Source organism: Ranitomeya imitator, chromosome 2 (assembly GCF_032444005.1).
Source record: "Ranitomeya imitator isolate aRanImi1 chromosome 2, aRanImi1.pri, whole genome shotgun sequence".
Taxonomy (NCBI): Eukaryota; Metazoa; Chordata; class Amphibia; order Anura; family Dendrobatidae; genus Ranitomeya; species Ranitomeya imitator.
In genome coordinates, this window is record NC_091283.1 from 833413791 (window position 1) to 833426035 (window position 12245).

The 12245-nt window shown below is 46.1% G+C and overlaps 1 protein-coding gene across 1 annotated transcript in view; it reads left to right on the top strand.

The window, feature by feature from the left end:
* Positions 1-1524: 1524 nt before the first annotated feature.
* Positions 1525-12245, top strand: part of LAG3 (lymphocyte activating 3) — a 32461-nt gene continuing 21740 nt past the window's right edge. Inside the window, exons 1-2 of the mRNA XM_069755912.1 lie at positions 1525-1577; positions 12048-12180. Of these exons, the coding sequence (XP_069612013.1) occupies positions 1529-1577; positions 12048-12180 (182 nt within the window). The 5' untranslated portion in view covers positions 1525-1528. The remainder of the gene's footprint in view (positions 1578-12047; positions 12181-12245) is intronic.

Consider the following 12245-nt stretch of genomic DNA (forward strand, 5'->3'; position numbering starts at 1 on the left):
GTGTATGCAGATGAAACTCTCTGTCCGCCTTATTATGCGTCTATACAATTATAGTCTTGTAATAATCCTTGAAGAAAGGGGTGGGCGTGGTTTAGCAGGTTAGACGGGGTGTCCTAATTTTCCCTAGTTTTCGGTGCTGGTGCAGCAGCGACCCTTCCCAGGTGTCACGCGCCTCCTCTAGGGCCTGACACTCGTCGCTCACTTATTTGATGTTTTGGAGGCAGAGTTGTGGTTTGCTCTGCGGTTGTGCCCAGGTGGAAGCTTTTCTGTGTACACAGACGCGCCTCCAGAGCTGCACTCATAGTGCACACCTTCAAATATCAAATCATAGAGGGTTAATATTGTGCAGGAAGCCGCAGTCACCGCAGGCAATCCGTGCGTTCAGCAGACCCCGGAGGGGACGTTTGACCCAAATTTGTTTTTGTGCTTTTTTTTTCCACTTAGTTAAAATTCTTCAGATCTGTTCAAAGTGTGATGGACTACAGGTCTCAGCATACAAGAGCCTACATACCATACAGGCATCCAATGCAGCTGCTGCGGGGCCCCTGGAGAGAAGGGGCCAAACCTGCCAAACTGCGCGGGGAGGGGCATTAGTTCTAGGGTCAGAAAAAATAGACATGTCCATGATCCCTGCTTGCTGTCAGTGAATGCAAATATTACATGGAGATGATGAGACCCCTGTCCTGACCTAGTCCTGCCAGCGATAAAAAAAAAATTGGCGGTAAACTTTTTACCCCTCTGCGCCCATTTTTTGATCTGTAATTTTTTTCCTTTCCTTCCAATAGTTTTTTACTTTTTTTTTCTTGTGTGATGAGTTGTACTTTTATATGACACTGTTCACTTTACCATATAATATGCTGAAAACAGGGGGGGGAGGATCCAAATTGGGTGAAATAGCACAAAAAAAATACCAGCTCGACATTGTTTTTTTTTGTATTTAAGGCGCTTGTTTTGTGACAAAAATGTCCAGGAATACGATTCTACAGGTCGGTACAAATCCGGCGATACCAAAGTCATGTATTTATTTTTTTATATTTTAGTTTTTTTATTTTAAATAAAAATCCTCCAAAAACAGAACTTTGGAAGAAAAAAAAAACAACAAAAACAACTTTGCTTTGTGTCGCCGTTTTCTTGGACTGGTAACCTGCAGAAAAATGGTGTAATGCAAAGTTTTATATTTTTTTGAAATATTAAAAATAAAAACGCATTTTACTTTTTTTTTTTACTGGGACTAGTAGTTCTATAATGGCAGTCCATACATTACACTAGCCCCCCTGTGTACGGGACCCTTCTGTCGGCCGCGCTCTGCTCTCTCTCTAGTAAACAGCAGTCTCACATTTTCCAGTGACAGAGACAGTCAGAGATGGCACGCAGAGAGCGAGAGAGCGACATGTGCATTTTCCAGTGTCTTAGAGATGTCACTTCTCAGCTGCCTGTACTGACAGGCGGGAAGATAGTCAGCACAAAGTGTCTGTGACGTGTGACACACATATATAAGGGGGACAGACGGCACCTGGCACTCACAGAGATGGATGCCGGACCCGTCTGCCTCCTACTGCTCGCCACCATAGTGCCAGGTAAGAGAGGGGCAGCCACCGCTGATACTGTGCACCATAGTGTGTCCGCCGCTGATACTGTGCACCATAGTGTGTCCACCGCTGATACTGTGCACCATAGTGTGTCCGCCGCTGATACTGTGCACTATAGTGTGTCCACCGCTGATACTGTGCACTATAGTGTGTCCACCGCTGATACTGTGCACCATAGGGTGTCCCCGCTGATACTGTGCACCATAGTGTGTCCGCCGCTGATACTGTGCTCCATAGTGTGTCCACCGCTGATACTGTGCTCCATAGTGTGTCCACCGCTGATACTGTGCACCATAGTGTGTCCACCGCTGGTACTGTGCACTATAGTGTGTCCGCCGCTGATACTGTGCACCATAGGGTGTTCACCGCTGATACTGTGCACTATAGTGTGTCCGCCGCTGATACTGTGCACCATAGTGTGTCCACCGCTGATACTGTGCACCATGGTGTGTCCGCCGCTGATACTGTGCACTATAGTGTGTCCACCGCTGATACTGTGCACCATAGTGTGTCCACCGCTGATACTGTGCACCATAGTGTGTCCACCGCTGATACTGTGCACCATAGTGTGTCCGCCGCTGATACTGTGCACTATAGTGTGTCCACCGCTGATACTGTGCACTATAGTGTGTCCACCGCTGATACTGTGCACCATAGGGTGTCCCCGCTGATACTGTGCACCATAGTGTGTCCGCCGCTGATACTGTGCTCCATAGTGTGTCCACCGCTGATACTGTGCTCCATAGTGTGTCCACCGCTGGTACTGTGCACTATAGTGTGTCCGCCGCTGATACTGTGCACCATAGGGTGTTCACCGCTGATACTGTGCACTATAGTGTGTCCGCCGCTGATACTGTGCACCATAGTGTGTCCACCGCTGATACTGTGCACCATGGTGTGTCCGCCGCTGATACTGTGCACTATAGTGTGTCCACCGCTGATACTGTGCACCATAGTGTGTCCACCGCTGATACTGTGCACCATGATGTGTCCGCCGCTAATACTGTGCACTATAGTGTGTCCACCGCTGATACTGTGCACCATAGTGTGTCCGCCGCTGATACTGTGCACCATAGTGTGTCCACCGCTGATACTGTGCACCATAGTGTGTCCACCGCTGATACTGTGCACTATAGTGTGACCGCAGCTGATACTGTGCACCATAGTGTGTCCACTGCTGATACTGTGCACCATAGTGTGTCCGCCGCTGATACTGCGCACTATAGGGTGTCCCCGCTGATACTGTGCACCATAGTGTGTCCACTGCTGATACTGTGCACCATGGTGTGTCCGCCGCTGATACTGTGCACCATAGTGTGTCCACCGCTGATACTGTGCACTATAGTGTGTCCACTGCTGATACTGTGCACCATAGTGTGTCCACCGCTGATACTGTGCACCATGGTGTGTCGACCGCTGATACTGTGCACCATAGGGTGTCCACCGCTGATACTGTGCACCATGGTGTGTCCACCGCTGATACTGTGCACCATAGGGTGTCCACCGCTGATACTGTGCACTATAGTGTGTCCACCGCTGATACTGTGGCACCCCAGGAGTCCGGTTGCCACAATGGCATTGCCTTCCTCACGGGAAGGGTGATGCTATGCCTGGAAGTAAGGAGGGATCCCCTTATCAGGTAACACAAACATACAACACCTTCCTGACTCCGGACCAGAAGGGGGAGCTCTAAACCCGGTTTCAGGGTAGCTTCCCTATAAGTTCTGGTCTGGAGGCAGGATTAGTGAGTTTAGTGTGAGACAGTGAAGGGAGAGGAAGCGTGTGAGGAGAGAGACTGGGAGTGGAGCTGTGACTGAGCTCTCCCCAGGATTAAGCGCAAAAGATCCCGACACCGGAGTCCATGGTTGCACAGGTACTAAAGGCCCAGCAACTAGAACCAGAGCGCAGGAGATTGCATTTCTGCTGGCCCATCTGACACCTGGAAGCACCACAGCAGGTCTGGAGCCTGGGGCTGCCAGTAAGAAGACAGTGCCCATGAAAGGCTCATGCTGTCAACCATACGGGCTAGGAGAAACAGACACTGAGAGGAACTTGTGTAAAGCTTCAGGCAGTAAGGGACAGAGAATTCAGTGCAGAAGGAAGGCTTCCGAACCTACCTGGCTAGGGGGATCCCAAGTTACTCCCAGGCTGCCCGGACCCCATCAAGACCTGTAACCTGTGCCCCGGACTGCACCTGCGATTCACCAGTGAAAGGTAAAGAAGACTGCAACCCCTGTGTCCTCCAATTATTTCCTGCACCCTCAGTCCTGCGCCCCACCGTCTATCATCCCTTACTAACTGCAGCGGTAGCCTGGGGCGCCGCTCCACCTGTGGGGAGCAGAACATCTTCGCTGCTTTACCATCTGCCTCAGCGGTCCCTTTAAGTAGCGTCGCCTATCCCTGGCCGAACACCACCGGTGGCGTCACGAATTATGGAAAATAGAAAAAATTGGAACCCGGCTCAACGGGACTGGATTTTCCTTTTCTTTTTCTTTTTCAAAAGAAAATATAGTGCATAAAAAAGAAAAATTTTCCATGGTCGACACTTTTTTTTTTTCAATAATGGGGATCCTAGTTAATGATAAACTTACCTGGAGCAGCCAGTGCCAGGCAGCAGCTGCCAAGGCAAACAGGATCATGGGGTGCATTAAAAGAGTTCTGGATACACTTGATGAGAGCATTATACTGCCTCTGTACAAATCCCTAGTTAGACCGCACATGGAGTACTGTGTCCAGTTTTGGGCACCGGTGCTCAGGAAGGATATAATGGAACTAGAGAGAGTACAAAGGAGGGCAACAAAATTAATAAAGGGGATGGGAGAACTACAATACCCAGATAGATTAGCGAAATTAGGATTATTTAGTCTAGAAAAAAGACGACTGAGGGGCGATCTAATAACCATGTATAAGTATATAAGGGGACAATACAAATATCTCGCTGAGGATCTGTTTATACCAAGGATGGTGACGGGCACAAGGGGGCATTCTTTGCGTCTGGAGGAGAGAAGGTTTTTCCACCAACATAGAAGAGGATTCTTTACTGTTAGGGCAGTGAGAATCTGGAATTGCTTGCCTGAGGAGTTGGTGATGGCGAACTCAGTTGAGGGGTTCAAGAGAGGCCTGGATGTCTTCCTGGAGCAGAACAATATTGTATCATACAATTATTAGGTTCTGTAGAAGGACGTAGATCTGGGGATTTATTATGATGGAATATAGGCTGAACTGGATGGACAAATGTCTTTTTTCGGCCTTACTAACTATGTTACTATGTTACTAATAATGTTGAAATACGGAATTAGAAAAATTGCATTAATAATTGAAACACCAAAGTTACATATTTTTTTATATATACAATAAAAAAAATTTTTTTATAAAAAATTTATTTTTTTTATTTGGTAGAATTCACATTCACCTTCATTACATGGTATAATTATATCATGTCATTATTAAATGATTTAATTTTTCTCATTTCAACATCACACTATTGCTTGTGTTTATTATAATTTTGGTGTGTGATTTTATTTATATATAATTTTTAAGAATTAAGAATTTAGAATATGTAAATGACTGCATGTTATTCAACCATTAGTCATGAATAAGACTGTTTAGTGCAGTCGAAACGCGTCGACTGGGTCATGTCGACCATGTACATTTTTCTTTTGTATGGACTTTATTTTCTTTTGAAAAAGAAAAAGGAATATCCAGTCCTGTTGAGCCGGACTCCAATTTTTTCTATTTTCCTTGATGTGAGGTGTCTGAGCCCCCCAGGTGGATGAGCATAGAGCAACTGTGGGAGCTGGAATTAATTTTTTATAATTGTCATGAATTATCCCCCATAGACTTTATTTTCAACTTCCCTTCATCATTTTTAATGGGCCACGGACCGGGTCGTCGCTTCCATGACCACCCCTTTAACCCCTTCATGACCCAGCCTATTTTGACCTTAAAGACCTTGCCGTTTTTTGCAATTCTGACCAGTGTCCCTTTATGAGGTAATAACTCAGGAACGCTTCAACGGATCCTAGCGGTTCTGAGATTGTTTTTTCGTGACATATTGGGCTTCATGTTAGTGGTAAATTTAGGTCAATAAATTCTGCGTTTATTTGTGATAAAAACGGAAATTTGGCGAAAATTTTGAAAATTTCGCAATTTTCACATTTTGAATTTTTATTCTGTTAAACCAGAGAGATATGTGACACAAAATAGTTAATAAATAACATTTCCCACATGTTTACTTTACATCAGCACAATTTTGGAAACAAAATTTTTTTTTGTTAGGAAGTTATAAGGGTTAAAATTTGACCAGCGATTTGTCATTTTTACAACGAAATTTACAAAACCATTTTTTTTAGGGACCACCTCATATTTGAAGTCAGTTTGAGGGGTCTATATGGCTGAAAATACCCAAAAGTGACACCATTCTAAAAACTGCACCCCTCAAGGTACTCAAAACCACATTCAAGAAGTTTATTAACCCTTCAGGTGCTTCACAGCAGCAGAAGCAACATGGAAGGAAAAAATGAACATTTAACTTTTTAGTCACAAAAATTATCTTTTAGCAACAATTTTTTTATTTTCCCAATGGTAAAAGGAGAAACTGAACCACAAAAGTTGTTGTCCAATTTGTCCTGAGTACGCTGATACCTCATATGTGGGGTAAACCACTGTTTGGGCGCACGGCAGGGCATGGAAGGGAAGGAGCGCCATTTGACTTTTTGAATCAAAAATTGGCTCTACTCATTAGCGGACACCATGTCATGTTTGGAGAGCCCCCGTGTGCCTAAAAATTGGAGCTCCCCCACAAGTGACCCCATTTTGGAAACTAGACACCCCAAGGAACTTATCTAGATGCATAGTGAGCACTTTGAACCCCCAGGTGCTTCACAAATTAATCCGTAAAAATGAAAAAGTACTTTTTTTCACAAAAAAATTCTTTTAGCCTCAATTTTTTCATTTTCACATGGGCAACAGGATAAAATGGATCCTAAAATGTGTTGGGCAATTTCTCCTGAGTACACCAATACCTCACATGTGGGGGTAAACCACTGTTTGGGCACATGGTAAGGCTCGGAAGGGAAGGAGCGCCATTTGACTTTTTGAATGAAAAATTATTTCCATCGTTAGCGGACACCATGTCGCGTTTGGAGAGCTCCTGTGTGCCTAAACATTGGCGCTCCCCCACAAGTGACCCCATTTTGGAAACTAGACCCCCCAAGGAACTTATTTAGATGCCTAGTGAGCACTTTAAACCCTTAGGTGCTTCACAAATTGATCTGTAAAAATGAAAAAGTACTTTTTTTTCACAAAAAAATTCTTTTCGCCTCAATTTTTTCATTTTCACATGGGCAGTAGGGTAAAATGGATCATAAAATTTGTTGGGCAATTTCTCCCGAGTACGCCGATACCTGATATGTGGGGGTAAACCACTGTTTGGGCACTCGGCAGGGCTCGGAAGGGAAGGCGCGCCATTTGACTTTTTGAATGGAAAATTAGCTCCAATTGTTAGCGGACACCATGTCGCGTTTGGAGAGCCCCTGTGTGCCTAAACATTGGAGCTCCCCCACAAGTGACCCCATTTTGGAAACTAGACCCCCCAAGGAACTTATCTAGATGCATATTGAGCACTTTAAACCCCCAGGTGCTTCACAGAAGTTTATAACGCAGAGCCATGAAAATAAAAAATAATTTTTCTTTCCTCAAAAATGATTTTTTAGCCTGGAATTTCCTATTTTGCCAAGGATAATAGGAGAAATTGGACCCCAAATATTGTTGTCCTGTTTATCCTGAGTACGCAGATACCCAATATGTGGGGGTAAACCACTGTTTGGGCGCACGGCAGGGCTCGGAAGGGATGGCATGCCATTTGGCTTTTTAAATGGAAAATTAGCTCCAATCATTAGCGGACACCATGTCACGTTTGGAGAGCCCCTGTGTGCCTAAACATTGGAGATCCCCCAGAAATGACACCATTTTGGAAACTAGACCCCCAAAGGAACTAATCTAGATGTGTGGTGAGGACTTTGAACCCCCAAGTGCTTCACAGAAGTTTATAACGCAGAGCCATGAAAAAAAAATAAATTATTTTCTCAAAAATGATCTTTTAGCCTGCAATTTTTTATTTTCCCAAGGGTAACAGGAGAAATTTGACCCCAAAAGTTGTTGTCCAGTTTCTCCTGAGTACGATGATACCCCATATGTGGGGGTAAATCACTGTTTGGGCACATGCCGGGGCTCGGAAGTGAAGTAGTGACGTTTTGAAATGCAGACTTTGATGGAATGCTCTGTGGGCGTCACGTTGCGTTTGCAGAGCCCCTGATGTGGCTTAACAGTAGAAACCCCCCACAAGTGACCCCATTTTGGAAACTAGACCCCCAAAGGAACTTATCTAGATGTGTGGTGAGCACTTTGAACCCCCAAGTGCTTCATAGAAGTTTGTAATGCAGAGCCGTGAAAATAATAAATACGTTTTCTTTCCTCAAAAATAATTATTTAGCCCAGAATTTTTTATTTTCCCAAGGGTTACAGAAGAAACTGGACCCCAAAAGTTGTTGTCCAGTTTCTCCTGAGTACGCTGATACCCCATATGTGGGGGTAAACCACTGTTTGGGCACATGCCGAGGCTCGGAAGTGAAGTAGTGACGTTTTGAAATGCAGACTTTGATGGAATGCTCTGTGGGCGTCACGTTGCGTTTGCAGAGCCCCTGATGTGGCTTAACAGTAGAAACCCCCCACAAGTGACCGCATTTTGGAAACTAGACCCCGAAAGGAACTTATCTAGATGTGTGGTGAGCACTTTGAACCCCCAAGCGCTTCATAGAAGTTTATAATGCAGAGCCGTGAAAATAATAAATACGTTTTCTTTCCTCAAAAATAATTATTTAGCCCAGAATTTTTTAATTTTCCCAAGGGTAACAGGAGAAATTTGACCCCAATATTTGTTGTCCAGTTTCTCCTGAGTACGGTGATACCCCATATGTGGGGGTAAACTACTGTTTGGGCACATGCCGGGGCTTGGAATTGAAGTAGTGACGTTTTGAAATGCAGACTTTGATGGAATGCTCTGCGGGCGTCACGTTGCGTTTGCAGAGCCCCTGATGTGCCTAAACAGTAGAAACCCCCCACAAGTGACCCCATTTTGGAAACTAGACCCCGAAAGGAACTTATCTAGATGTGTGGTGAGCACTTTGAACCCCCAAGTGCTTCATAGAAGTTTATAATGCAGAGCCGTGAAAATAATAAATACGTTTTCTTTCCTCAAAAATAATTATTTAGCCCAGAATGTTTTATTTTCCCAAGGGTTACAGGAGAAATTGGACCCCAAAAGTTGTTGTCCAGTTTCTCCTGAGTACGCTGATACCCCATGAGTGGGGGTAAACCACTGTTTGGGCACACGTCGGGGCTCAGAAGGGAAGTAGTGACTTTTGAAATGCAGACTTTGATGGAATGGTCTGCGGGTGTCACGTTGCGTTTGCAGAGCCCCTGGTGTGCCTAAACAGTAGAAACCCCCACAAGTGACCCCATTTTAGAAATTAGACCCCCCAAGGAACTTATCTAGATATGTGGTGAGCACTTTGAACCCCCAAGTGCTTCACAGACGTTTACAACGCAGAGCCGTGAAAATAAAAAATCATTTTTCTTTCCTCAAAAATTATGTTTTAGCAAGCATTTTCTTTGATTCACAAGGGTAACAGGAGAAATTGGACCCCAGTAATTGTTGTGCAGTTTGTCCTGAGTATGCTGGTACCCCATATGTGGGGGTAAACCACTGTTTGGGCACACGTCGGGGCTCGGAAGTGAGGGAGCACCATTTGACTTTTTGAATACGAGATTGGCTGGAATCAATGGTGGCGCCATGTTGCGTTTGGAGACCCCTGATGTGCCTAAATAGTGGTAACCCCTCAATTCTACCTCCAACACTAACCCCCCCACACCCCTAACCCTAATCCCAACTGTAGCCATAACCCTAAACACACCCCTAACCCCAACACACCCCTAACCCTTATCCCAACTGTAGCCGTAACCCTAATCACAACCCTAACCCCAACACACCCGTAACCCCAACACACCCCTAACCCTAACCACAACCCTAATTCCAACCCTAACCCTAAGGCTATGTGCCCACGTTGCGGATTCGTGTGAAATATTTTCGCACCATTTTTGAAAAATCCGCGGGTAAAAGGCACTGCGTTTTACCTGCGGATTTTCCGCGGATTTCCAGTGTTTTTTGTGCGGATTTCACCTGCGGATTCCTATTGAGGAACAGGTGTAAAACGCTGCGGAATCCGCACAAAGAATTGACATGCTGCGGAAAATACAACGCAGCGTTTCCGCGCGGTATTTTCCGCACCATGGGCACAGCGGATTTGGTTTTTCATATGTTTACATGGTACTGTAAACCTGATTGAACACTGCTGCGGATCCGCAGCCAAATCCGCACCGTGTGCACATAGCCTAATTCTAAAGGTATGTGCACACGCTGCGGAAAACGCTGCGGATCCGCAGCAGTTTCCCATGAGTTTACAGTTCAATGTAAACCTACGGGAAACAAAAATCGCTGTGCCCATGCTGCGGAAAAACTGCACGGAAACGCAGCGGTTTACATTCCGCAGCATGTCACTTCTTTGTGCGGATTCCGCAGCGGTTTTACAACTGCTCCAATAGAAAATCGCAGTTGTAAAACCGCAGTGAAATGCGCAGAAAAACCGTGGTAAATCCGCCATAAATCCGCAGCGGTTTAGCACTGCGGATTTATCAAATCCGCGGCGGAAAAATCCGCAGAGGACCAGAATACGTGTGCACATACCGAAACCCTAACCCTAGCCCTAACCCTAACCCTACCCCTAACCCTACCCCTACCCCTACCCCTAGCCCTAACCCTACCCCTAACCCTAACCCTACCCCTAACCCTAACCCTAACCCTACCCCTACCCCTAACCCTAACCCTATTCTAACATTAGTGGAAAAAAAAAAATTTCTTTATTTTTTTATTGTCCCTACCTATGGGGGTGACAAAGGGGGGGGGGGTCATTTATTATTTTTTTTATTTTGATCACTGAGATATAATCTATCTCAGTGATCAAAATGCACTTTGGAACGAATCTGCCGGCCGGCAGATTCGGCGGGCGCACTGCGCATGCGCCCGCCATTTTGGAAGATGGCGGCGCCCAGGGAAAAGACGGACGGGACCCCGGCTGGATCGGTAAGTAAGATAAGATCGGTAAGATGGGATGGGGGGGACCACGGGGGGGGGGGATCGGAGCACGGGGGGGGGGAATCGGAGTGCGGGAGGGGTGGAACGGAGCACGGGGGGCGTGGAACGGAGCACGGGGGGGCTGGAATGGAGCACGGGGGGGTGGAACGGAGCACCGGGGGGGGTGGATCGGAGTGCAGGGGGGGTGATTGGAGCACGGGGGGGTGATTGGAGCACGGGGGGAGCGGACAAGAGCACGGGGGGGAGCGGAGCACTGGACGGAGGGGAGCCGGAGCAGTGTACCGGCCAGATCGGAGGGCTGGGGGGGCGATCGGTGGGGTGGGGGCACACTAGTATTTCCAGCCATGGCCGATGATATTTCAGCATCGGCCATGGCTGGATTGTAATATTTCACCCGTTATAATAGGTGAAATATTACAAATCGCTCTGATTGGCAGTTTCACTTTCAACAGCCAATCAGAGCGATCGTAGCCACGAGGGGGTGAAGCCACCCCCCCTGGGCTGTACTAACACTCCCCCTGTCCCTGCAGATCGGGTGAAATGGGAGTTAACCCTTTCACCCGATCTGCAGGGACGCGATCTTTCCATGACGCCGCATAGGCGTCATGGGTCGGAATGGCACCGACTTTCATGACGCCTACGTGGCGTCATGGGTCGGGAAGGGGTTAAGTACCGCCGTACCCGGCTCGACTACCCCATGGTCCTAGCGGGTGTTCCAATACTAAATAGAGGATAAAATAAAAAAAAAATGTGATTTGTCAGCGCAGCCAATGTCCAGTGACACCGAGGACTGGAGAGCAGTAAAAATAATATTTATTCGAACAACGCGTTTCGGAGCAGATTTCGCTCCGCCATCCGGTGCACACAGCCAGGAGGAAGGTTTGGTCTTATACATCTATATAATAATCTCATCACCTGATCGTCACCTCTTATCACTACATGGATGTTGGAATATCTGAAAGAAATATTAATTAACGATAAAGTGAATAATAATAAATAATGAAACCTAAAATATAGGAGATACTTTCTAGGGTTTCCTATAGACGATCAAACCCATTTAACCCTTTGATGAATCTAAAAAACTCCCAGCAGAGCATTTGTACGTAGGAAATATTGATAAATGTATCTACAAAAATAAATAAGCAGATGATATGCATGATGTATCTTCGGATGTATCTTGCAGGATGTATCTTGTAGGATGTATCAGCGGGTATCATGTTTGTGTCTCACCATCTCTCCCTCCATAGTTCCGGCTGTGCTCGTCACTGGTGTCCTCGGGGGCCGTATTATTCTTCCATGTAACACGATGAACCATTTGGTGGAGACCAGACATCAGGATACGAACCCGACGAGCTTTGTGCGCTGGCAGAGGGACGATGGGTAATGAAATGTTCCTGGCGGTCATGTGATCGACTTTTATCTAGAGTGTTCTGTGTTCTGTTTCG